The 25,611-nt window shown below is 33.1% G+C and overlaps 5 protein-coding genes across 9 annotated transcripts; 1 reads left to right on the top strand and 4 right to left on the bottom strand.

Moving 5' to 3' along the window:
- Positions 1-2,972: 2,972 nt before the first annotated feature.
- Positions 2,973-6,916, bottom strand: LOC121122630 (uncharacterized). 2 transcript variants are annotated; one of them, XM_071890600.1, is made up of 5 exons: positions 6,675-6,916; positions 5,782-6,613; positions 4,347-5,706; positions 4,142-4,282; positions 2,973-4,074 (listed from the first exon to the last, which is right to left on the bottom strand). In XM_071890600.1, the coding sequence occupies exons 2-5, from the start codon at positions 5,922-5,924 to the stop codon at positions 3,943-3,945; spliced, it is 1,776 nt and encodes a 591-aa protein (XP_071746701.1). In that variant the 5' UTR covers positions 5,925-6,613; positions 6,675-6,916; the 3' UTR covers positions 2,973-3,942. The 2 variants fall into 2 exon arrangements, with proteins under 2 accessions (XP_071746701.1, XP_040573597.1); XM_040717663.2 differs by having other exon boundaries at positions 5,782-6,754.
- Positions 6,917-10,617: 3,701 nt separating this feature from the next.
- LOC121122626 (serine/threonine-protein phosphatase 2A 56 kDa regulatory subunit epsilon isoform) lies at positions 10,618-17,586 on the bottom strand. 4 transcript variants are annotated; one of them, XM_040717656.2, is made up of 9 exons: positions 16,817-17,586; positions 14,190-14,386; positions 14,030-14,131; positions 13,745-13,968; positions 12,528-12,557; positions 12,169-12,442; positions 11,993-12,112; positions 11,698-11,927; positions 10,618-11,635 (listed from the first exon to the last, which is right to left on the bottom strand). In XM_040717656.2, exons 1-9 carry the CDS (start codon positions 16,956-16,958, stop codon positions 11,506-11,508), a joined length of 1,449 nt encoding a protein of 482 aa, XP_040573590.1. In that variant the 5' UTR covers positions 16,959-17,586; the 3' UTR covers positions 10,618-11,505. The 4 variants fall into 4 exon arrangements, with proteins under 4 accessions (XP_040573590.1, XP_040573592.2, XP_040573591.1 ...); XM_040717658.2 differs by lacking the exon at positions 16,817-17,586 and adding an exon at positions 14,500-15,003; XM_040717657.2 differs by lacking the exon at positions 12,528-12,557 and having other exon boundaries at positions 16,817-17,553.
- A 225-nt stretch (positions 17,587-17,811) lies between these two features.
- LOC121122627 (CUE domain-containing protein 1-like) lies at positions 17,812-20,541 on the top strand. Its single transcript, XM_040717660.2, has 2 exons — positions 17,812-18,889; positions 19,010-20,541. The coding sequence occupies exons 1-2, from the start codon at positions 18,683-18,685 to the stop codon at positions 19,460-19,462; spliced, it is 660 nt and encodes a 219-aa protein (XP_040573594.2). The 5' UTR covers positions 17,812-18,682; the 3' UTR covers positions 19,463-20,541.
- Positions 20,420-21,130, bottom strand: LOC121122629 (large ribosomal subunit protein mL41). Its single transcript, XM_040717662.2, has one exon. The coding sequence runs from the start codon at positions 21,128-21,130 to the stop codon at positions 20,564-20,566; it is 567 nt and encodes a 188-aa protein (XP_040573596.1). The 3' UTR covers positions 20,420-20,563.
- Position 21,131: 1 nt separating this feature from the next.
- On the bottom strand, positions 21,132-22,196 carry LOC121122628 (general transcription factor IIF subunit 2-like). The gene is given in 3 exon segments (XM_040717661.2): positions 21,132-21,508; positions 21,511-21,735; positions 21,806-22,196. Coding segments are annotated over 3 exon segments (819 nt in total). The 5' UTR covers positions 22,143-22,196; the 3' UTR covers positions 21,132-21,251.
- Between the last annotated feature and the right edge of the window lie 3,415 nt (positions 22,197-25,611).

The following is a 25,611-nucleotide window of genomic DNA, read 5'->3' as shown; positions in this document are numbered from 1 at the left end:
ATTTGGCGAATATCATAACTACGGAGTGGGACGTAAGGGGACTGTACCGCCCAAAATCATGCTTGCTTTCCTGATTAAAATATAAATCATAAAGTAACCTTTATTATATTCAAAATTCAGAATTACGACCAAATTCTAAATTATGGTTCTTAACAATAATTTGTTTTTAAATGTGCCCTCCGGTCTGGAGGACTTTAATCATTAGTAGAATATATAAAAACTACTTTATGTATAAGAATAGCCAATAGGGAGGTCCCTATCCAGTCAAAAATCTGACAGGATCGAAAAATTCAAATTACTCCTTGGCATCATTTTCTTTTGATGTAGACTTTGCTTTGAGCTTGTATTTTTCACATTTCTTAATGCTTAGGAAGTCATAATTATCGTTTAAAATCCTGTTTAGTAAAAGCTACCTATTTACACCTAGAATCTTGTCGGGATCCTTAATGCTAGCCCAAAAACTTAAGAAACTGGTATAACCCTGTACCTTCTTCTTTTAATTAATTTGTGAGAAACCCTTATGCTTCTAGCAAAAAGTGAATAATACTATTATCCCACCCCCCTAAAATAACTCCAATAACTGAAACATATCTTAGTCACCGTGAGCAAAAAAATACTAACTAAACTGCACCTTAACCTGGTCAGTATTATGAGTGACTAATATACTTATCTAAAAAAAAGGGGTTTCCACCGACCTATATTATAAGTAATACCCTATATATTATATACGTCGGTGGGGTTTCATATTTATTTAATAATTATAAATGTATTTTCAAGCTAGTCAACAGTAACATTAAAATCGTAGTCACGGTCCTTGTCCCTTATAGAATCTGAAATATCTTTCATTGTATATAATAGCCCTGGTCTGGCTACGGGACTGTATTTAGCTATTATACTACTTCTGTTCTATTTAACATTAATTTATTATTATCATCGTTAGACTAACTAAGATTTATTCTGAATATCAAAGTATTGAGTTACAAGTAATTACTAAATTTCATCAATTTATTCTTATAATTTGGTTAAAATTGTAAGACATAATATTGAAATTGCTTTAAAAATCATTTAATTGTCGTTGGTCTAATCATTTTTTTAAAATGACATATTTGTGATGTTAAATTAAGTGATTAAGAACCGTACACATTAATTATACAAGTCAACGGTAGTACTTAACTAGATGGTTACGAATCTGTAATTAGTTTTATTATATCAAATTTAGGGTTGCGAAATCCGAAAATTCAAAGGAAACATGGATTTTCCATGAGAATTTTAGATTAAAAACAGTAGCACGAAAATTAATCTTTTCCTAGAATTATGACTATTCAAATATATTTGTGATGAGTAGATCAAAGTTAAGTATCTAATGATTAGAGTAGTGGTCCCCAACCTTTCTGGAACCCTAACCCATTGATAACATTTGCAAAGTTGGAGTAACCTTAGGGATAATGGTAGTTCAATTGATCCTTCTTCACTCCATTTTGGAGCTAATGACTGCCATGTTTTCCTGTTGGTACTTGCCGCCAAAACAAACTCTGTTTTGCTTATAAAATGCTGGACATCCTAAAATACTCCCTGGATAAATTAATCTAGTTTTTTATCCTCTCATAACCTCGATTATCAAAAGGGAAATGAAAAATTTGAAAAAAAACATATGATATTCAGTATTTTTCTTGTTACTAACCGTTAATTATTATTTAGAGAATATTTGTATTATATATGTACTTATTTTGATAAAACTATCAAAATAAGTATCCCAATGACAAGAGTATGAAATGAGATAAATTTTAAATGAGGGCCTTTTCTCCCTTCGGACATCCCTGATATATAATGATTGCTTCACGAAAAACAGAGTCGCTGAAAGAGAACTAAAAATCCTCGACTAACTGTCAAAAATAGGATTTATTAAAATAAGTAGGAAATGTCCAAATTATTTATTTATATAAGTATAACAAGTAACTTTTCATCTGAAAGATATAAGTTTTCTTTAACGTGATTTGACTGTATTATACAAATACTTATCATTTTCAATTCCAAATATTTTTACTTTCACATCCTTTCAAATAAGGAGTTGTATTCCCCCCCCCAAAAAAAAGAGATATATTTAATTATTATACAATAGGTTTGGGAATAAGTAATTTCGTATTTTTCGAATGATTTAATTCCTTTATAAGAAGTGTTACAATCATCCGATTCAAGTCAAGTATGCCCGTTCTGTGCAATAACTTATTGCGAACTTCATAATACCCTTCCCACAGAAGCCCTTGTCCTATTGAGGCCAAATTTGTATCCTCAAGCCCATTGGTCATAGACAGTAACAGGTAATAGTCACTTAATACCAGGTCCGGACTGTAGGGTGGATGCGTAAGAACTTTCAATCCGAGCTCCCAGAGCTTCTGGCACGTCATCAAAGATGTGTACAGCCTGGCGTTGTCTCATACTCACAAATGCTGGCGGCTTCATTTTAATTGCCAGCTTCACATGGTCGAGTTGTTCCCAGTAGAGGGCAGAATTGAGCTCGGGGGAGGGATGCTTGAACCACTGTTGTGCAACACAAACCGATAGAGTATCAGCCCCTTATACATAGGAAATTTTCTTGGTTTTTCCCTTTCAGATGGTAAAAATGTAAAACATGGCCACTTTATTCCTTTGAGACCTCAAAACTCAACGCACGGTAATTCACAAGTGAACCAACAGTTCGCAACACTGTCCCAAAAGCGTGTGTAGTATTCACTCACACCATAGAAAAAGAAACATACCTTTACAACGTCTTACATATGATCCCATTTGACCAAAAATGAACAAGATATATTCAGTTAAAAAGGGCGGGAAATACGAAATTAATTTTTCCCCATTCTAATATATATAAGTGCCGTAACGGACAGACATAATATTATCTGTATTTAATCAAATAGATATTGAACTTAAAAATATGTGGTAGATAATTCATTTTGTATAAAGAAAGTATTCAAATGTTTAGTAATAATATTTTATCAATTATTCTTAAAAGTTGGAAAACATAAAACACTATGAAATAATTAGTTTATTGGGTCATATTAAATAGGATAACCACATCAGAAATTATTTATAAAAAACAAACAAACAATGAATAGAACAATATAGGTATATATATATATATCTTGACTAATGATGATAATTATAATTTGTGGTATTAAAAAAAAATACGACAATGAACATATTTTGCTCTCAATACAATAATAATGATAACTGAATATATAAATGAGTGAATATCATGATTATGTATAAAAAATAATATTTATATCTCAATATATTGTAGATGCAATTTTGCAATGACATCGATCATAGAATACGTATTTTTATCAATATACCAATAAAACAAAACAATAAATAGATAACTTTTACATATTAGGAGGTTGGGGGTGAATATATTATTATGAAAAAAAATTAAGTACGGAACAACAAATTATTGCCTAACGTGATAAGGAAAGATACATACTGTATACTTAGAAGTAAAGCTACTTTTAAGCCTTTATCCTTGAATAGAGAGAAAGGACACTCTCCTGTTTCCTTAACTTTACTTACTTAAATATTTAAAATGAAACAACTTATACGGATACATAATACGTTGCAGGAAAAAAAAAAATAGAAAATACTAAGGCAAAAAATTAATGGCAGATGCATTTTATCTATAAAGATAGGAAATTTGTACAGATTTCAACTTGGAAATGGGTATTGATCACCACCCAATACATGTATGATGATTTAGTTGATGTTCAGAGTTTTGACCTCTTTTAAAAATAAGAAGAGAGAACTGAACTAACGGAGTAGGCAATAATGTATGTATTCAGGTTTAAAGTTCTTATGTTATTGGAATGTGCATTTTTTAGAGTGCAAGGAAAATAAAAATGAAGGAAAAAAAGTTACTAAAGTCAAACACCATTGGAAAAAAAAGGCATATAAATGTTATGTCTGACAATCAATGGGCCTTGGAGAAGACAGGGGTTGATTTGAAACAGTCTTTAAGCGTAATTCCTCTGAGGCTGCCTCAACTGCCTCTTTATACGTTTGAGCGTCTTGTGTCTTAGAAAAACAGTCCTGCAAGGAATCGAAATATACAGATAGATAGGCCATTAATCCCATTTATTAAAATAAATCTGCAAACCTGATATGATTCTCGAAAGGGTTTAATATGTGCACGCCGAAGAAGGGAGGAAACGATGTCATTCTGGTATGTATACCAAGTTACTTTTGCTTCGGGCTGAATGTCTCCTGAAGCATCCGGGTTTAAATATATGTCAGTGACCTGTTTGGGGGAAAAAAGAAGAGTAAATAGTATAATTTTTCATTTCAGTGCTAAAAAAGCTTACTTTTCCTGGCCACCATGGAAACTCCTCTGTTTTCCCCCACACTACATCTCCAACACACATAGTCTTTCCATCTTCCATCATACAAGAATCTACAGTTTGCCCAATTAATTCTCCTAACCTTGGTTGATTGGGTGAAGTTGATGATGATGATTCGTTTGAACTATTGTTAGATATTTGCTCAGAGCCAGTCGTATCTGGTAATGCTTTCACATCATCATCTTCCGTTTTTTTATTCTTTTTATGTTTTTTTCGTTTGTGCTTAGGACGGCGAATGATCATTTTATTTCTGGGCCTTCCTCCGTTTTGTGACGGCGATGGAGGGGGTAGAATGACTGAATAGGCAGGAGATGAGCCAGGAGTAACGGATCGCGGTGACATAGTCATAAAAGGAGACCTTGCTGGAGAGAAATTATCAGATGAGCCACTTAAAGGACTTGCAATATTAGGTCTTCCAGGAGAACAATACACGGGAGAACCCCGATAACGAGGAGATGCAGTCATACAATTGGATTTCAGCCTTTTCTGTGCCTCTTTACGAGCACGTTTTAGAGCTTTCTTAGCAGCTCTAGCTCCAGAAGATTCTCCTGGGGCTTTCTTTTCTACCTTACTATTTTCTTCATTTCCTTCTTCCAAGACCTCTTCGAGAGAGGGGACATTTCTAGCACGGGCAGGGATTTTCATAACGGTTCCACGCCCTTGATGTGATCCAAAGGAAATTTTCAAAACGGGAGTGGACTTGTGTGGTAACTCTGAGGACTCTTTCACATTTGAACTATCCTCTTCCTCGTCGTCCAGCTCTACAACTTCTCCCAAGTCTTTATTAGATGAAGACGACTCTTGAAATACATTTTCATCCCATAGGTCTTCCATGGATCCGACAGCACTTCTTTTCCTTCGCAGTGCTCTGTATGCCCCCATTTTCGAGTTGCCAGATAATCGAATTTTAATAAGTGGTTTATCCACTTCAGAGGAGGAATCTGAGTACTTGTTGATTTCCCTGGGATCCAGTCGTCTAATTTTAGGAACAAGAGTAAAGGGAGGTGTAGGATTTTTGGAGGAGGAAGAGCACTGCGAACTACTGTTGCCTCGCGTCATCCTTTTCACGGGATGCTTCTTCGTCTGTTGTTGAACGTTTTCCCCCTTTTCATTGCAAACATTTTTGCAGTTGTGACAGAGGACTTGTCGTGCTCGAAGTCGCACTCCCAGCTTCTTGGCAGGAAGAGTCACGGATTGGGAGAGGCCCCGAGCCCCATTTTCGTAGTAGGTATGTCGGCGGGAAAGGGTCGGGAAGGATTCCAAAGCAAAGTCCCTTGGATTGTCATTTTTCAATTGGAGTGGGAAGTTATCAATGTGCGGAGGCCTGGCCCAGGAAAATCCAGAGATTAAAGTTAATTTAGGAATCTGGAAAAGGATTCCTTAGCTTAGGCATGCATACCTTTGAAGAGGCGGCTGGTGGATGAGAGCTCCTTGATAGATTTTCCCTGATCCGCTTGAGGAAGTGAAACTCACAAACAGGATATCCGGCAACACATTCTCCACGACACATGAAATCACCTTTGGATTACTCATTGCCCCCATTCAAATCCAGGAATCAAAACATGATTTAGAGAGACCAGTCAGTGATGATTGATGAGTAGAGTCCAGAGTGTAGTGGCTAGACCTCCCCCCTTCTACACTGCTTCTTCCTCAGTTGTTACTACAGCTTGAGTCTTCAAGCTAAGCACATGAAAAATATATACAGGGGACAAGGTGTGCGCAAGAACGTTCCACTATCTTTTGCTGTTTACTTATGTATGCTCATAGAAAAGCAGACCGCCGAAACTGCCATCAATTTAATAGATTCCGGATTTTTACATAATATCTACTTGTAGACCCAACACAACAGCTGCATTACACTTCTCAAAATTAGAATATTTATTCTCTATGTGCCTCACAAAGCCAAGCAGCCAAGTAAAATCCTTGTCACCCCCTATTTCTCTTTCACTAGCTATGGCTATGCACTACGCTGCACTCCACAAGAAACAACACCAATCACTTCTTCTTTCTCTCTTCTTCTAGCTAGCTTCTCCCCTTTCTAGTTAGCTTTTTCCTCCCTCACTCCAAAGTAGGGTGCACCAAATACAGCCCCAACTATGCATGATCGATGTGTGCCTTGGCAGTATTGTTCTTTTGTACAAATATTGCCCGTATACCAAATTTAAAGCAAATGTATCCATGATAAAGGGCTGCGCAATATGTTTGAAATTTGTAGAAGAACAAGCCATTCACTGAAAATTACACGTTATATCATAGCAGAACTATTTATAAGATACATCCAAACCAGATTACATCGATACACTTAAAAATTTGATTGAAAGTAGAGCAATGACAGAAGCCATCCTTCCCTTCCGATTGTTATCCGATACTTTAGTGACACAGTAAAAGAAAAACAGAATGGGGGATAAAATGATTACATGCCAAAAATCTGATTTCCTACAGATTTTGATGAACCCATGTTTCCTTCGATCCAAGAAATACTTATTTGAAACGAATTTATCAAACTATCTGAGCAAAATACTTTGTTCTTGATTGCAACATTTGGAAATGAATTTCTTCAAATACCTGTTTCTGAATTGAACAATCACAAATCTAATAAGTGAATGAAGTACCAGTGATATAACCTTCAATTTTTTTATGACTCTTCGATATTTAAAAAAAATATTTTTATTGTTTAAGAGTTGATAGAACATAATTATAATACACAAGTATTTAAATATAATATTTAATGCAATTACTAAATAAATGTTTAAAATCCACTGAAAAAAGTGGAAGTCTTAAATTACAAAAATATGCTTCAATTTAGGGTGATGTACGCAGCCCTTTAACATTAATAGATTTATATGAAATTTTGCACAATTTGTTCTTGAGGTAAAAGGAACACTTGGGCAAAAGCACATCAAGATTGGATTACTTTTTCTATTTTAAGGGGTATTTGATTCACCCTACTGCATAGTGCACACACACTCTCTTAATATTCAATAACTTGATTTATCCTCATTACATAATTATATATGTATAGTATTTATTACAAGCAGGATTGAATTCAATAAAACTCTAATTATAAATAAATAAAGAAAAGTATTAATTACAATCATTAAAACCTCCTTAGGTCCCTCAAAGACTTCACAAATGTAGATATATTTGCAAAGTCATATAATATCAATCTCCTATCCAACCTCCCATTAGTCATCAGGGCATTCCTATCACGTTTATTACTCTCCTAAATATATGATGTAACATATTATTTACAATTCGTTACCTGCGGCCCACTCATCAGTCATCAGTCATCATAGTATTGATACTATGCAAACTTATTATCAATACCTGATTGATTCTTTTATTAATAAGGTATTTTTATTGGAATGCATCAAGGTTCGAATCACCCACTTATCTCTTTACTATTCAGAGTAATCGTACTATGTCTTTTTATATTGCTTACAAGGGACTAATTACCCCCTCCGAACTTATAAAATCTTTCTGCAACAGTGAATAATATGGAGATATATACATTTAGGTTGAACAACTGTTCACTTTTTACATCTTGTCCAGGACCTTTTTTAAAAATAAATTCATGAAAAGTCCAGTGTATAAGAAATTACATACAATTCGAATTTAAGAGACGAAAATTTAAAATATTTAGGAAAAAGTAAGACTCAAAGTATTCTTCTCCTTAAACCAAGTGTCCTTCTTTTTAAAAATATGGCTATCCTAATAATACATGACAATCATCCGGATGTTGTTATACTTGTATATATACATTAATTAAAAACCGGATCTCCCCCCACATTTAAACTCAAGGAAATATCATCCATCATATTGAAATTGGAATTTACGTTTATTAACAGAGAGCATTATTGATTAATCAATAAGAAACATACTCTTAATACTATTTCCGTCAAATAAGAAAGCCACTACTTAAGACTTGAAGGCCACGCAGTGAACAAACAAAAGAAAAAGATATATTATGCCTCATTAAGGGGAGAGGAGATATGAATGATATATTATATTACCCAGGTAAGTATGTCCTTTGAGCAACATCAAATCTAATTCTAAGGCGTAAAAATGAAGCGCTTTCCAGATCAATTAGTTTCTACTCATGTAGGGCGTTTAAATTTGAATTACCGAGTGATTTGGTTTGTGTTAGAATAATATAAATTATCTACAGATTAGTTGAATTAATTTAGAATTGCGTCACAATCCATAGAAATATAATCTTTAGAAAATGATATTATACATTGATTAGGATAATAATTATACGCCATATCAGTGTTTCTCTAAATGTGCGCCACGGTGCAATAACCAAACGTGTCATAAGTTTATCTTGTCTATAAAATAACAAAAATGTCCATCAATCAAAGATTTGGTTATTTTATTAATGCGCCCTCAAATATGTTAACACTATATTATAATTATTTTTTTCAACATATAATCCTCGTTGAACGTCCCAAGACTTTTCATGGGTTAATATATGATAGTCATTGAGTCTGGAGTAGGGTTTATCTCATAGGATCCCTGGACTTCACACATACGGGAAATTCTGCATTTAAATATTTCATAGTATTAGCATCATTTAGTTATATATAATCCACCAAAAAATAGCTTGTTCATCACTTATTAATCTTTTTTTTTTGGTAGGTTGGATTGGATCACAGAATTCAAAAACGATAATGAAGAACGTGATAATTGATAATATAAAATGGTGTAGAATGAGCTTACATTGCCTTATTTCTTCTTAAAACATATAAAGAAATAATTAAATAAAAAAAAGTTCCCCCGGGAAATGAGACACTCTAGTCTGGAGTGACATATTTATAAGACTCTGTAGAGATTGGTACAAATTAATTTATAAAACAAAAATAGATAATTACTCATAATTGTATGCAGTAGTAATATATACTCATTCATGGACTGACTAGCTTTCAGCATTCACACACCAAAAATTTAACAAATTATAGATGGAGCACAAGGCCATTGAAAAATCGCCAAAAATGCACTAAAAATAAGTTTTAAATCGGTATACATAAGCAGGTTTTTTCTTCTACTACTTTTCTTGAAAGAAAAATATATATATTTTACAATACATAATTAATGATTCCCTATTGATATTAGTTATTACAGACTAAAATGAGATAAAGACCGAAGGTCGTGATATCATTTTCTATATATCTAACAAGGTTTTATTATCATATATATATAATTTTTTTATTTATCTAAAAAAAAAAAAAAAAAAAAAAAAAAAAAAAATTAAACTATTCCATGAAAAATCATGGATTTTTAAAAAACGCTAATTAAAATGATGATGTCTTTTTTGAAAACACCTTATTCTCTTCTTTAACATACTGATGACACAATGTAACAACAATGGAAAAAACTTAATATAATTTTTCAGATAGTTTTTTGTTTGTTTCTAAATTATCAGTTAGTTTAATTCAGTCTGTATTATACTCAATTAAAAATACGTGTAAGTGAATTAAGCCTTACAATTATTATCTATTAAAACAACAAGATATTAATTGATTTCAGAGCTTTTTTTTCCTTCTTCATCTTTCATATAATTTAATTTAATAACAAAAAATTTAAAGGGGGAGTAGATGGTGAAATTTAACATATTAACTGCATGAATAATAGTTATCAAAATCATTAGTTCATCAAAAGTTTAAAAGCTACAAGATGTAATAAAAAAACAACAAAAAACCGAAGACTAAATTCAGTGGTGGCAGACTAGCAATATTTATAAATAATAATTATATATTTTTTAAATACCCAACGAATTGTATGCACAAAAACAAATAATAATGAACTCCCCCCTGTAACACGTGAAAAATGATTATTAATTATTTATCTTCCTTTTTTGCTTGCTTGCTGATAATGAATAAAGTAAAAGCACTGGTTTGTTTAAATAAAAATGAATGTTATAAAAACAAGTAGGATTATAAATAGCTTACACACACACACACCGACAAATAAAGGTGCACAATGACTTATATATATATAAATATATAATATGCTGCATATGTTCCGTACAACAAGGGTTCTTATGGACTTATCACACCAGGAAACAATGAATACGTATATAAATACCATCTCGTCCTACTAAATATTACAACTCAATTCGTTTCTGTATGTAGTTATATACTTCATTAGCATCAATATATATTTATTTTATCATCAATTGGGAAAAACAACTGAATGTATCCATAGCAAGAGAGAAAAGAATGAAAGAAAACAAAAAAGCTTTTGAATCATGTTTAATATTAATATAGTTATTATCATTATTATCAAGTAAGAATAGGAAATTGTGAGACCATAGGGTAGTCTTGAGTGGTGCTTAGTAGTAGTAGTAGTAGTAGTAGAGTGGTAGTAATAGATAATTATTACATACTATCAAATAAATCTAAGAAAGATAAAATGCGTTAACACAACGAGTACATTTAGTTTTTTTGTTTATTTTTTTTTCCAACGGTTTTTTCCAAAATATTCTTAAGTTATCCCATTCTAAGTAAGTAAGTGCTATAAACTAAAAATATTCAAACTCCTAGCAATTTTGACATAAAAAAATAAAGGGAACTTTGATGGTAGGACATTAATTCAGTACATCTATTTGCAATTCTCTCGACTAATAAGAGTGATATTATCATCTTTGATTAAAGAATTATGGCACTAACATAGTTTTCCTTGGAATAGAAACATTTTTCACCTTCATAGCAGACGAGATATAAATATATACGGATACATATCTTTCTTTTAAAAATAAATACTTTAGATCAAGGGGCACATCTGTCTTTTAGTGCTCAATTAACACAAGGTTCGCATAGTTTAAAAATTATCACTTCCTCTTTAAATTTCTTTGATAATCGAAACTTGGCCTTTTTCATAAACTAGTAAAACGTGCTATACGATATCTTATCCTTTTCTTCTCGAAACGGTTTACTCCATACATTTCTATTTTTTAAGCTTATCAAATTTATAAAAACTTTTTTTTTTTGAAGTTTTTGTACGTTTTCCGATATTTCACGAATCAATTGGTATGGAAGAAATAACTAAAACGAGATAATTTCGCCACTGATGAGAAGAAATTTAAGGATGATGACCGAAAAAGACAACTGAAATGGTTCGCCTATTATTCCGACGCATTACTGGGATGATATTTGATTGATTCTATGTCTATCCCCTCTTTTTGGGCATTTGTTAAAGATAGATTTTCAAGCTTAACCCACAAGTCTTCTCTTTCCCTTTCCCGCTTACGTTCTCTGTAATACAAATAAGGTTTAAAATAATAAAAAAATACAAATTCATGGAATTTAAACGTTACTTGATCCTCTCGGCCTTATAAGAAGCTGTCAAGTCGTCAAACAAAATGGGATTCATTTCCATAAGGGATTTCAGAACGTTGTAAACAAAGGAAACAATTATTTTATTCCAATGTTCCTTCGACATTCGATATAAAGAAGGAAACATAATTGGAATTATGACTTTACTATTTTCATCAATCAGAGATATGACATATTCATTATTCCAAAAATATAGAGCGCGTTCCGCAACCTAAATTTAAGAAACATTGAATTTAAAAAATTAAATGAAAATGTCTAGAATATAATTAACTATACCTGAAAATGTGGACTTGAAACACAGCGTGCAATTTGCCTAAATAAGGGCTCTTGAATTTTGACAAATTGTGTAGGGTCAATGACATCCAAGATTTCTTCAATCTCTCCGATAAACATGACCTAAATCAATAATATTTTTTAAGATAATCTCTTAAAAATTAGAACTCCTTAGTTACCTCCTTATGTGAACACGTTTTAGGCCAAAATTTGAGTAATCCTTTTATGACTTGTTCTGTTAGTGTTGGATCTTTCTCCAGGAATTGAACTACACAATAAGCTAATTGGGCATGATAGAGCGATAGGCATCTAACTTTATGAAGAGGGATCAAGACTTTACATAAAAACTGAATATGTTCAGGTTTGAGTGGCAAAGCAAAGCCGTTTATGATACTTCCCAAGATTTCCAAAAGTTCTCCAACTCCATTAAAGTGTTCAGTTTCGTAAATAAATCTAAAAATAGCCATAAATAGTATTAATAAAATATTTGATAGGATAAGAATTCAAAACAAAATGTTTTTAATTGATTCAAAATTACTGTTTTCTCGCACAATGCATAGAATCCCCCCTATTGAAAAAAAAAAAGAGAAAACTATTACATTTAACACTGTGACTATGTACTCTACGACATAACATTCTATCCCTAGCTTACTACAAAATATATAATAATTTTATTCAAACAAAATTCGACAAAAGCATGTCAGTTATAAATATATATATATAAAGACATAGATAACAATAATATGCATTTCTTGATTAACAAAATTAATAGGACCTGACCTACTGACGAAACAAAATATTTTCTCTTCATTGTTAAACTGCAATAGACAATTTTCAAGTAATTAACTTCAAATATTTTTTTAAATAAATATCATTGTTTCTAAAAATATATAAACCTTACCAAGGAGCTCAGACATTCTTGAATACCCTATTGATAAATACAACTAGGGAACATTTCAAGAACATTATTTTCATTATAATTTTAAAATTAATGCAATTCTAAACTTTGTTTAAATATATTTGGTTTGAAACAGGGATAGCGAAATCAAAGTACTTGAAAATTCACTCTTGCTTTGGTAAATGCATATCTACGTTTAAAATTCTTATTATATAAATATATATAATATGGCTCCTTGCCAGGTCAACAGTCTACATAATAACAAATCGTCAGTTTCTAAAGATAAATAAGATGAAAAAACGATATTCATCTAACTTATATAAAGTAATTCACATTTCAGTGTATTAGGAGCTTATCATTGCATATTTATTAATATAAAAAGTTCTAAAGATAGATATATTATTTAAATGAGAGAAGTTACTGTTTGAGATATTGTATATCAATTAAATTTTTCAATTAAGGACAACCAACGATTTGCAAAATAATTAACAGAAAAAATGACTAAAAAATGGAAAAAAATAAAAATACAATATCTGTAAGTCTAGAAGCTCATTCACTTCCCCCTAGGAAGAGTTATTTCACATATTTGAAAGCTTTCCAAGATATATACGATTTAAGTTCAAAAGAAGAGCATTTTGTCCATTCTGGATTACTTTCTCTACGAACCGGCAGCTCGTAACATGTATGAAAAACAGAGAAATGAAGTTATCATTATTATGATTAAAATAAATCTCATTAGCAATAAAAAGGAAACGGAAAGAATGAAATAAGACTTGAGCATAATGCATTACAGATATATATAAAAAAAAGTTGTCCTTAATAAACCAATACTTTACACATATGATTTAAATTCTTACTTGAGGAAAAAATTGTTGATTTGTTTACGAATAAAAGCTCTCAAGCCCAAAAATTTCCCATATATTCTATGAAGAATAGTCTTAAGAAAATCCCGTTCGCGTGGGTCTTCACTGTCAAATAGCTCAAGTAATTGAAGAACGAATTTTTGATCAATAACTTTTTTGCCGTTAACAGGCTGAAAGTCGGGTGATTCCAGAAATCTCAGGAAAAAGTCATACACAAGCTAATTAGGGAAATTAAATATTATTGAATACAAAGCAAACAAAAAATTACATCGTCATTACCTTCAAATGAGGCCAACTTGCTTCAAATGTAGGATCATCTTCCTCAGGATCAAAATCTATGTTTTCTATAGGCGGGAGAGTTCGAAAAAGATTACAGGCGACCTAAAATAAATAAAGGCGAATATAAAATCATAATGAAGAGTATTTGATATTGATTTACCATACGAATAATTTCTGGATACATTGCTTCAGTGAATGCATTTTTTCCTGGAGTTATGTGATCTAGGATCTCCGTTAGAGTTGCTCTTTTAACTTCTTTACCCTTAATATCCAGAGCAGCATCACTAAAGTCAAAAACTACACAGCACTGACGTAATTTACGAATAAATAACTCCTCTTGTTCGGTAGAAGGAACATCTGAAACGGTTAAGACATACACACAATTAGAATCAATACAAAGGAAAAAGAAGAGCAATACAAATTATTTCCGAACATTTACACAGAATAAGTACATGATTGACGAATTATACCTATTAAACTTGGCATTGTTAATGGGGAGGACGTGGTAGGACTCACAGGACTCTGAACAACTATTGAAGGGGCTGTACTAAAACAGACACTACTGATGAAGTTTCTATCAAACTTTGACCTACAGCGGGAGTTTCGGCATTCTTGGTATCTTGAAGCCAGTTTAAAATATAATTGTGAGAGTTTTTGGTATAACTGATTTCTGGGCTGCTCATAATGACAGCGAATTATATCCATGGCAAGCTGAATTGTATAACTAATGTAAAATTAGATGAAGTAGAAAAATCTGTTGAGAACACTCCATTCACCACGAGATCATTAAAATAATCAAACACTTTGACGATATAGGTTTTAGGAGTATATACTTCCTATCAAATATAGAGCTTCTCTTTCACTCTATAATAATTTGACAATCATTTAAACAAAATAATATTACTAGAGACAACATTTGCAATGAAGTATATATTACTATTTCTTTTCAATAGAGCGCACGTAAGAAAGAAACTGGCCTCACCTATCTTTAAAAAAAAGAAGAAAAAAATCGGTAAAAATGAGGCCGCCTCTACGACACTCCGTTGAGCTTCAGGAAAAGAAGAGTCCACTAAGGTGGCTTACTACCCAACGAAACGAAAGGCATTCCTCAGACCCGCTTTGAAATATCCCCACTAAAATTATGACGTTAATGACTAGCTACCTTAAACCGAGTGTCGAATAACACATAGTTACGTTATCTTTATTAAGTCATTTATTTGGTATTTTAGTCATTTACATTTTGCGTACTTTTTAGAACAATGATCAAAGTTATAATGTTAGAACTATAGAATAATAGGTTAAATATTTCCCTTTTTGTAAATTCAACAATTACATTAAGTAAAAGAGCATATTCGTAATAATAGAAGAATATACACTATCTAGCTATATTTGTTATCATTAAAAAAACAAAAATACTTGATTTCCACTCGTACCCCCATTTACAAGTTCCATAAAAAATTACGTTTTCTGTATAGAACAAAAACAGGAAATGTAATGGTCAATAAGAAGTGATGTACTTAGTAGATAATTAATTTCAAATATTACCTTGTAAAGAAGGAAATAACTATATTATATTCCAACACAGGGTTAAAAAAATGGCCAGAATTGTATTAATATATTTATTAAAAAACAACGATCCACGGCCAGTTGCATATTACTTAACAAATCTAATAAAATAAAGGTATTCAACAAACATACAAATAACATTTTATTCAAACTGAAATGATGTAGTTTAGAATAATCTAACTTATAAAAATGATATATTTGAACTTATCTAATGACTTTATTACAGTATAAAAGCGAAAACATATTTTCACAACAGCTCTTCATTAAAGTTATAAATAATATTTTTTCATCAGCTATATCTAGTAGTATTACATTAGATTTGTATCAATAGATAAAATAATAATATATTTAAAAAAAAAGAAGAAATAAATAAGCAGAGGTCAGATCTGTCATTAATAGATTTTGTGGTACTAGTTTAATTAGATTTTTGAATACAATTGATGCAAGTTAAAATGATGAGCAATAATAATTAATACATAATCCCTTTGAACTTGCTACGGAAGACAATACAAGATAATTTAATTATTAAGAGGGAGAGTAAAAAAAAGAAAAAAGAAGAGAATAACAGGAATTAAGAACTTTACTTGAGCTGTGAAATTTTCTCAGAAATATGCTAAAACCAGCACAACCTGTTCATTAATCATTACAATTAAATGATCTAGAACTCTCTTTTAAGGTAAAATTGAGCTAAAACGTTATGTTGTTCCAGATCATGAACTCACTAAATAAAAAGGTTCAACTGCAAAAAAGAAATAGAAAAGATGTATGCTTTCCTTGCCATTTCTATATATGTAGAGATATATATAAATGTTGTCCCCAGTCGTATATGTATGCAGTATTGTTTTTAAGTGTAAAGGCCATCATTTTGAACTACTCATGAAGCACATGGATATTTCAAGGGCAAAATTCAATGGAAGAATAGGAGGGATAAGGACCAAATTGTCGTAGCTCAAAAGTACTACTACAAGTGTTATTGCCTATAATGTATGCCAGCCTAGGAGTCCAATATTCAATGTCCCTACTTCAAAATAGAGAAATTCAGCCCAGAAAATGCAACCTGATTGACGCAAGAGGAGGAACGTGACTCTTTGGTTAACTCAAGAGTAGGGTTTCTAAGCCCTGTTAGGAATGCAAGAAGCCCTATGAAGGAAGGGAAAGAAGCCCTTCAAGTGCCCAAAGTGAATCCTAGTGGGAGGAGCAATGAGCAAAATGAGTAATTACCTGCAAATGCTGACAAGGGTTGAAGATCCACGTCTCCTCCCGTTCGAAATCGAGAGGATCCTTGACTTTTCTTTTGCTTCTTTTTCAGGGATCTTTTCGAGAATGGATCGATACGATCCACGAAAGTTCCAGCAGAAGACATATCCTCAGAGATCGGGTGGTCAAGCGGCGGCGGCGGCGGTCAGGGGAATCAGACCCAAGCAGCAAGCGAGAAAAAGCGGGAAAATGTGTCTTTGGGGACGAGTTGCTCAACTGATAAGAATCAATGTAGTAATACTAGGCTTGCTTCTTCCTGTTCTCAGAATCCATCATCCCAAGGGCTAAAGCTCAAGCCAGAGCAGAGGCTAATTCAATCAAATGAGCGTAAAGGAGAGGATGATCCACAGGACAGATACGCATAGTAGTCAGGAGTGCACTCCACAAGGCTCAAGGGTGGGATAGACTTGGCTTCTTCACTCTGCCTAGAGACTATCTATCAAGTCGATTCTAATTTTCAACACACAGAACTTCACTAGTACAAGTAACTTGCTTCTTTCCTTTTCGTTTTCCTTCACTCTTCTTCTTCTTCTTCTTCTCTTCTCTTCTCTTTCTTTTTTGGAATTCTTCTCCTTTTCTTTTCTCTCTCTCTCTTCCTTCCTTCCTTGGAGTCGAATATTAAATCTCAGATTCTTCTTCTCTTTCCTTATTTGACTTCTTACTCCCTAGGTGTAGTAGTAGCAGTAGTAGTTGCAGCGAATTCAACTCAACTCACACAAGTCCACTCCACGAATGAAATCCCCTTCTCTCTACTTAGTTCTTCTTTTCCTTCTCCTCTTTCCTCTTCTTGATGTTCTTCTACTCCTCCTCCCCTGCACTACAGTCAGTACTACTCAGTTGCAGTAGTCACTCACTGCTGCTGCGACTGCTCTTAGTCCTTCCTCTCTTCTTTCATCATCACCATCCACAATCTTAACAATGAATCCAATGTAGGGCTAATAGGATCACTCTCACTCACTCTATTTCTACACTATTCTAGGACAGACAAAAAATGTCACCTCTACTTCACAATATTTCTTTTATTCTAAATAGGAAATGAGAGACAGATCCTTAAACTCTTTGCAATTCTCTTCCCCCTTTTTTAATTCTTCTTTCTCTCTCTTTCTTTTCTGCCTTCTATACCCGTAACTAGCTGAGAAAGATGGCCGAAATAAGTTAGGTCTGGAATAATCAGAGACGCATCCAAAAGGGCTTAGGAATCTATTTTTCTTTTCCTTCTACTCAATCTCTCTTGCACCTCTCACACTCCAGCAATGGGGCAGATGAATCGGAATCCTTAAAAATAGAGGACACAAACGTGGCTTTGACGTCATGGATCTCAATAATCTAAGCTGGGAGAGCTATGAGGCCTCAAAGCCCACCCTGGCTTCCCAAGCCCTTTCTTTCTCATGCCTTTCTTTTTTTTTCCTAGAGAGGCGGGGCTCCCTCCTTCCATTCTCTCTCTAGCAGCTCAAGTTCATTTCATTAACTACTTGTGTAGTGAACTGCATTCCAGAGAAAGAGAGAGAAAGAGGAGTGAGGAGATGAGATAGCTCCTCCTTCCAATGACTTATCTCCATTTTCTTCTCCCACTATTTGTTTCTCAGCAGCACTCTCTTTTAACTCTTTTCACTTTTATTTGGACCAAGTGCGATCCTAGGCAGCTAGTGAAAAGAAAAAGAATGTTGTTGACATGAAGTGACGTCAATTGCAAGTTTCAAGATCATGACGTTTTATTGAAAAGGACAATTTACTGTTAACTTAATATTATTATTTCTATTATTCCGTTGTGATGATGGCAGCATCGGATGGCGCTCTGGACTTTGAAGAGGCCATGCGAGATTTCGGGTTATGTTCCCGGAAATGGATTCAGAAGTGATAGAAGCCGTTCTTCGAGCTCATGGAGGAGAAGTGGATGCAACAATTGATCATTTATTAGCGATGAACACTTCAGAAACGGAGAAGTCCCTTCCAAAGGCAAAAGAGCCTCCAATGGAAGATCTCATTCAACTTGGCCCTTCCTTAAATATTCAAGAAACCATATTAGATCCTCTTAAGGTTAATAATATCTAGGCCTATATCTAATCCCATCAATTTTAGTTGTTATCACTTGACACTTGGGGTTCAGTCTTTACAAATGACCTTGTCAACTTCATGTTGTCCCCTTTTCCCTTGCAGATTGAGAAGGATTCTTGTTCAAAAGCAGTTCTAGCTTACAGCCATCCTGAAAGAGCCTCAGATGAAGACAACACTCAGACAAAAGTGAGTGTTGTTCCTACTCCTCAAATGTTACAAAATCGCTATGAAGAGAATCTACGAAATCGAGAGCGTGTGCGCACTACGGGTATTGTGAATGAACCCTCTCTTTCACAATACTTGGAGGATGAAAGAGTGGCACTCATGCTCCAAAATGAAGAATTCATGGCAGAACTTAGAAGAGATCATGAGTTCATATCTGCGCTAGAAAATGAAAACGCTTCACCCGCAACGCTAACATCCTCCTCCACAAACTCGTATTCTTTATCGCCCAAAACATCTAAATTATCCATGGATGAAGCCATATTTAGAGAAAAGTTAAAGAATATGGGGAAGACGTCTAAAAAAGTTTTCTCAATTAGCTTCAATGTTTAGTAGAAGAAAAAATATCGCCAAGAGCATGCTTGGCACATCTTCAGCTCCATCAAATGATAATTTACTCCTTGGTGCAGAATCTCTAGTGAATGAAGATGACTCAGAAGATGAAAAACCATCATCATCCGGCTCTAGTTCAATGTTTAACACCAAATCCAAAGGGGGTGGAAAATATTCGTCCTTTTTGTAGTAATGCGAAAAGGTTTGTTCATATAAAAAAAAAATATATATAGCACTCGTTGTTGAGAATCTCTTAGTAAATATTAAAGGGATATATTAAAATTTTATTTATATATTAATTATGTAATTTTAATGGGGTCTGCATGGGCCACGATGAATTCCCTTCAAATATTTTAGGGGAACATCCAACAAACATTTTTCTTTCCTCTGAGCAAGAATGATTGCTCCATCTATTTGTATTTACTCTGTACCCTCGATTTCAATTTTTAATTACTCAATTGTTTTAACAAAAAAAAAAATATCTTTAATGATATATTAGGACATACATCTCAACTTCATGACTTTTCAGAAAGTTAACAACTACATACTTCATAAAAATGTGAAGTAGTCCCTGTAATTTGTATTAAATTATTTTTCTTTAGTATTCTAAAATAAAAGGAAAAGACTCTCAGCTGTCCGACTACTTTCTCAAATACTTAAATCCGCACATTGTTTTACAAAAAAAGTTGACATTTACCAATCTTTTTTTTTTTTGCTTTATATTACGCTAGATAAAAATATGTACATCCCACTCCGATGGTATGAAAAATATATATTTATAATAAGACACAAATATAGTTTGTGTCTTATTATAAATTAATTTATATATTTCTATCTAATATCTATATTGAATCCAAATTTAGTCATTTACTTGACGACTTCTGTCATATTAAAATAATTTGTTTTATACGAATATGTCACGGCTTATCTTTTGAAACAGGATTTCATTACTATTAGTCATTATTTGTTAATATTATATTTCATTTGTATTTTTTCTATTTATATAAACTATTTTTTTTTTTTAAATAAGTAATCATGTTAATTGAAAAAAAAGTATTATTAAACATTTTATGATAGGACTACTGTAATTATTAAATATATCTAGAATCTCTTATACTTTAGCTTAAACCGCGGATCCTGAGCCTCTCCTCCTTGATATATATCTGAACCAGTCTTTTTGGCAGCAACATATGCTTCATGAATAGTCATTTTTTCGTATGAACTTGGTTCAAGTGAACTTCCGTCCTCATTTAACTTGTCCGATTTAAAGTCATTTACAATTTTGCTACCATATACGGCGTTAAATAAATCTTTGGGAGTGAGCTCTTCTTGAACAACATTCTTAGCACGGTATGAAACATAGGGTTTAAGCTTGAAATCCGTCAAGTCAGGTACTACGAGTTCTGGCCTCATTTCAGGAATATATTCCCAACCAATTTCGTGACGAATTCCAGTACTCCTACAACCGTAGTTCGTTGTGGGGTGATTAAGTTCAGGCTTGCCCTCGAATTTCTTGAAGAGTTTACTTTTGTGTATGGGCAAATGACGTTTATTTCCGAGTTTAAGCCTTCCTAAGAAGATTTTCTTGTAATCGAATTCACTCAAACGCTGGTGTTGTACAGAGGAAGTTGATAAATAAGTCTTTTGAATGAAGGGGCGGAAAGCCATGCTATAATAAAATAAATAAAACGACTTAATATAATTTATTAAGTATATAATGTAATAATATAGAAGAACAAGGAAGTTTCTGATAAATAATAATAGTATTAATAATTAATATATTTCAGATTTATTCATCATCAGAAGAAGAATCATCTCCCTTCTTCTGTTTTTCTTCATCCACTTTGTAATGTCTATATTCAGGCTTTAATTCCCACATATTTTTATGTGGATTCTTAAGATTATAATTACAGACTTCTTTCAGGACTTCTTTAAGATGTGTAATGGGCTGACGAGTTTCTCTAACAAGATCTTTAATATTGTAATATTGATGCTTTTCGAATAGAGCAAAAAGTCTCTCCATGACTTTTTCTTTATCGTCCCTACTCTTTTGCCCTCTTCCTTTTTGCGACGTGCGTGTTCGATATTGGCTGCATGATTAGATATGGGTTTATAATGGTTGACAGCACGGTCAAGTTGGACAGTCTGTCTGGTAGGCTCAATGGCCTTAAGAATTGCTTCTCTCTTCACACTCATGTAGGTTTTATCTGATATTGGACGACATTCCGCCTTTTTCACAACACGGCCTTCAAGGGATACGCGGTCAGGGCCCTCTGCAAATGGAAATATCATATGTTAATACATTTTTCGATGTTAATGAATGATGATTAAATATTATCTCACCTGAATTGGAGGTGAGCCGGGAAAAAACTCCAAGTGTTTGTGCCATCACATTAGAGACAATAAACTTATGTTGCTTCGGAATGGCTTGATTCGTAGTTGACTTGGAGCCACTCTCTCCTTCCCTCTTTGCGATGATTTTATCGTCCAAACTGAATGAAACATCGGGTTTTGCTCGAGGACGCTTCACAATCCTCAATTTTCCAACTTCCTCATTTTCAGGGGCCTTTTCCCATCGATCAGCTATGTATTTTGGAACTTTGACGAGCCATACTCCTCTTTTACGATTCTCAGTAAATAGATCCTTGTCAGATATTTTAGTTGGAGGATTTGAAGACATATTTATAAGTTCACAGTCGAGCAGCAGTTTCTCCACTGTACCGTTCTCTCATTTGTTTATTTATTCTTCTTCCTCTCCTGAGCTTAAAACTCAGTCCTACCAACAGCTATTTACAACAGTAGCTGATATCCTTAGCTACAAACTTTAATAAATGCACATTTTTAAATATCCATTGTTTTATAAGTAGGATTTAAACTTCCATGATCTTATGACACACTCATCATAGGCGCAAGCAGGGGGTGGGCTGGAGGGGATGTAGCCTCTTCCAAATGAAGGAATTTTGGTAATTCGATCTAAATTATCCAGCAGAGGGAAAAGTTTAATTAAAAAAAACAAGCCCTCTTCCCTCTTAAAAATATAATCTTGAGATCGCCCCTACTCATTTATAGAGCATTTTCATTTATGTAATAAATTGCATCATAATTGAAGGAGACACCATTTTAGGGACTCAAAGTTAATATTTGTGACTACGCAGAATGGACAAATTTCCAATAAGCCTTGATAAAACTCTATCTAATGCCTTTTCGAATAAAGGAAGACTTATCCACTGCATGGAATACTACTTAATACTAATGATAAACATAGATATTTGATGTACATCAAATTAATATTTATAGAAAATCGCTAAAAATTGTTAGATTTGTACAAATTTCTTATATTTTTGATCGACTAGGGGCGAGAAAAATATGATAGTTGGAAAAACATCCTATATATTCTATTAATGGTTAATTTGTATCTAAATACAGATATAAGATTATATAACGACGTAATAAAATATTTGTAATACATTTTAGGGTTATATGTATATAATAAAACTAGACAATTCAGCGATAAAAATGTAATAGACAGTAAGGTTTAAGTCCTTCTATTTTTTGGTCCCATTTTGATATCCAATAGTTCACTAATTTCAATAATATTAATAAAAAAGCGTGTTTCATTCTTATAAAACTTGGTTGTTTAGACCCTCAAAAGGGACGACATCAAAATCGTGACGTCAAGTGTAAACGCTCTATAGTACTAAAGGACTCAAGTTTATATAGCACTGGTTCTTAATCTTTTTTAACTTATTTCTAGTTACCTTTTGGAGATAGTGAACCCTATCAGTTTCATATTAATATTCACCGAACCCCTCTTCATTGGTCAAGTTGAGAATGTCATCACAAATCATCAGTTTTGTATCCGTTCACTCTTTTTCCGTTCATTTTGTAAAAAAATTCTGTTCACCGTTAATTCGTTCATTTTTGAATTTTTATTTATTCATTTAATATTTTTCTTGTGTAAAAAGTCCAACCTACAAAAATACTCAATTATATATGAAACACTTTTTGTTTCGTAATACATAAAAATGAGCCTCAAGGGCGAAGCTCACTAAAAGCTAAACATGCAATCCCAGGGATCCTAAAATGATACTCTCCATTTTTATAAATGGTGTCCAATTTCTTTAAATTGTTTTTGTTTTTTAATATCCTTAAAATAGAGGCAGTACTTTTATTTAAGGCAACCTCCAATTTATTTTCAACAGCCCCCTCCTTTAAAAAAGCTGAACCGACATATTTTTCTGAGTTACCTTATTTAATGGAAAGATTGACCCTTGGCATAGACAATATAGGCAAATGATTAGTGTGCCGTTCATTCAGGGTACGAAGAAAAAAAAGTGACCCGAACCTAACCCGACTTTCGGGTTGAGCTTAACTTTTCCAACATTATAGTTGGGCCAAGTTGCACCCATAAAACTAGGTGCTGCTTGGTCTTTAATTGTAAGGCCCACTCGGATTTCATTTTTTGGCTGATTTTATTTTTTGGAAAGGCCTCTTATTGGTTTTTAATTGATTTGTTGATTTTTTCAAAAGGTTCTGAATTCCTCCTGTGAGTACATTTCTGATATACACAAAGTGGTCCTAGTTTTCTATAGTGTTAACATCTCCAGATAGGTGGGTTCTGTTTTTATTATTATTATTTATGATTTTTACAATGTCGAGGCATGTTGACTACTGACCAAAGCATGATGACGAGCAGATCATATATAAGATTTTTTCACAATTCCAGATCTGCTTCTATTTCTCGTTTGGTCGTTAGAGATATTAATGCAAGAGTTTGAGGTGGAGAGAGAGAGAGAGAGAGGGGGGTGCTTGGCGTGTGAGAGGATAAAATTAGTCCCGAATCACTTGTCTATATTTGTGGCTTCAACTCGACCTGAATGCACTGCTCCGACCAGTTAATAACTGCATTTCTTAGTATGAAAATAATAAGTGCATATCAACACACCAACACACTTTACATATATTCGTACAGTTGTAATATTTTTACTTTGTAACTCTATTTGCAACAATCCTGGTGAATACAAAACAAATAGAGGCATAAACAAAACCTCCATTCAACTTCGTTGCGGAGGTAATAAAGAGTACTTATAATTAGGATAATGCAATAATATAAAAATTACATGAATGGTGGATATATTTATTATATTGCCGTTGACTTTAAAAAAATATAAATTAGTAATTACCTCCGCCAACGAAGTTGAACCTCAGTTTGTTTGTAATCAGCATTACTGAAAAAGTTACAGATTGATTTTGGTGAAACCTTGTACGACCCATGGAATTCTAGATACATGGAAGTCTATCGATATCTTTTTGTTTTCCTTTTTCTCCCATTTGGGATATGTATTTTGTAGAGGTGGTATGACTTCATCCTCATGTCAGTGTTTATGGCCATGGAGACTGTTGCACGGCTTACTTGGTAATAATTAAAGTTCCAGGAGATGCCTTCACTTACCGTTTCAGACTTACAATGAATCTGGGAGTGCGTTTTTATCACGGAGGGACTTATGAGCTTTTATCTTATTCCCCCTCCTCCTCCTTCCAGCGGTTATAGATGACGTATACTGTGCTCTTCGGATACCCAAGCATCTTGTTGATGTCGCTGGACTGTGTCTCAGGCAAGCCAATTCGAGGATGGTGTTCATCCGGGTCTGCTCTATCGTAAATACGTGTTTTGAATTAAAACTAACTTTGAGCTCACGCTCAAACTCTTACTTTAAAATTGAACTAACCGAGTTGAATGTTTTCCTTATTGTTCAGGATTTAGTTAAAGTTGGCCCAGATTTACCTGAACTACCATGTATAATGTATACTTGATGTTACACTTAGAGTTCTTGATAATTTGTATTTAGAAACATTTTCCGATGCTAATTCTTTGAAAATATACATATTAAACGATAAACCGTGGTATGTAATGAGGTTTTGGAAAATTAAATTTTGTGTCAAAAATAATTGTGAAGACTAAAATGTGTAATAAAAAAATGTCAACAAGAACAATTTTTCCAAAAATTTGTAGTTTGACATTTTAAAAATGTTCAACACAATTTATTCGAGTCCTATTTTACTCCGATAAATTATTCTAAATAATTATTTGGGAGGAGAAAAATGTTGTGTTTATTCCGGGTATCTAGAGTTTCATGTAGAACCCCAAT

Source organism: Lepeophtheirus salmonis, chromosome 8, assembly GCF_016086655.4.
Source record: "Lepeophtheirus salmonis chromosome 8, UVic_Lsal_1.4, whole genome shotgun sequence".
Lineage (NCBI taxonomy): Eukaryota > Metazoa > Arthropoda > Copepoda > Siphonostomatoida > Caligidae > Lepeophtheirus > Lepeophtheirus salmonis.
The sequence above is the reverse complement of the archived record's forward strand: the minus strand, read 5'-3'. Positions and strand labels throughout refer to the sequence as shown.

What these genes read in the sequence shown, in the direction of transcription:
- LOC121122626 (XM_040717658.2), bottom strand. Translation starts at nt 14,734, where the DNA reads ATGGATATAATTCGCTGTCATTATGAGCAGCCCAGAAATCAGTTATAC. An exon ending in CAAGTTGGCCTCATTTGAAG is followed by an intron (nt 13,969 to 14,029) that starts GTAATGACGATG and finishes TTCCCTAATTAG; the next exon opens with CTTGTGTATGACTTTTTCCT. An exon ending in ATGCATTGTGCGAGAAAACA is followed by an intron (nt 12,443 to 12,527) that starts GTAATTTTGAAT and finishes GGCTATTTTTAG; the next exon opens with ATTTATTTACGAAACTGAAC.
- LOC121122630 (XM_071890600.1), bottom strand. Translation starts at nt 5,924, where the DNA reads ATGGGGGCAATGAGTAATCCAAAGGTGATTTCATGTGTCGTGGAGAAT. An exon ending in CACCAGCCGCCTCTTCAAAG is followed by an intron (nt 5,707 to 5,781) that starts GTATGCATGCCT and finishes TTCCTGGGCCAG; the next exon opens with GCCTCCGCACATTGATAACT. An exon ending in CCTTTCGAGAATCATATCAG is followed by an intron (nt 4,075 to 4,141) that starts GTTTGCAGATTT and finishes GATTCCTTGCAG; the next exon opens with GACTGTTTTTCTAAGACACA.
- LOC121122627 (XM_040717660.2), top strand. Translation starts at nt 18,683, where the DNA reads ATGTTCCCGGAAATGGATTCAGAAGTGATAGAAGCCGTTCTTCGAGCT. An exon ending in CCATATTAGATCCTCTTAAG is followed by an intron (nt 18,890 to 19,009) that starts GTTAATAATATC and finishes TTTCCCTTGCAG; the next exon opens with ATTGAGAAGGATTCTTGTTC.
- LOC121122629 (XM_040717662.2), bottom strand. Translation starts at nt 21,130, where the DNA reads ATGGCTTTCCGCCCCTTCATTCAAAAGACTTATTTATCAACTTCCTCT.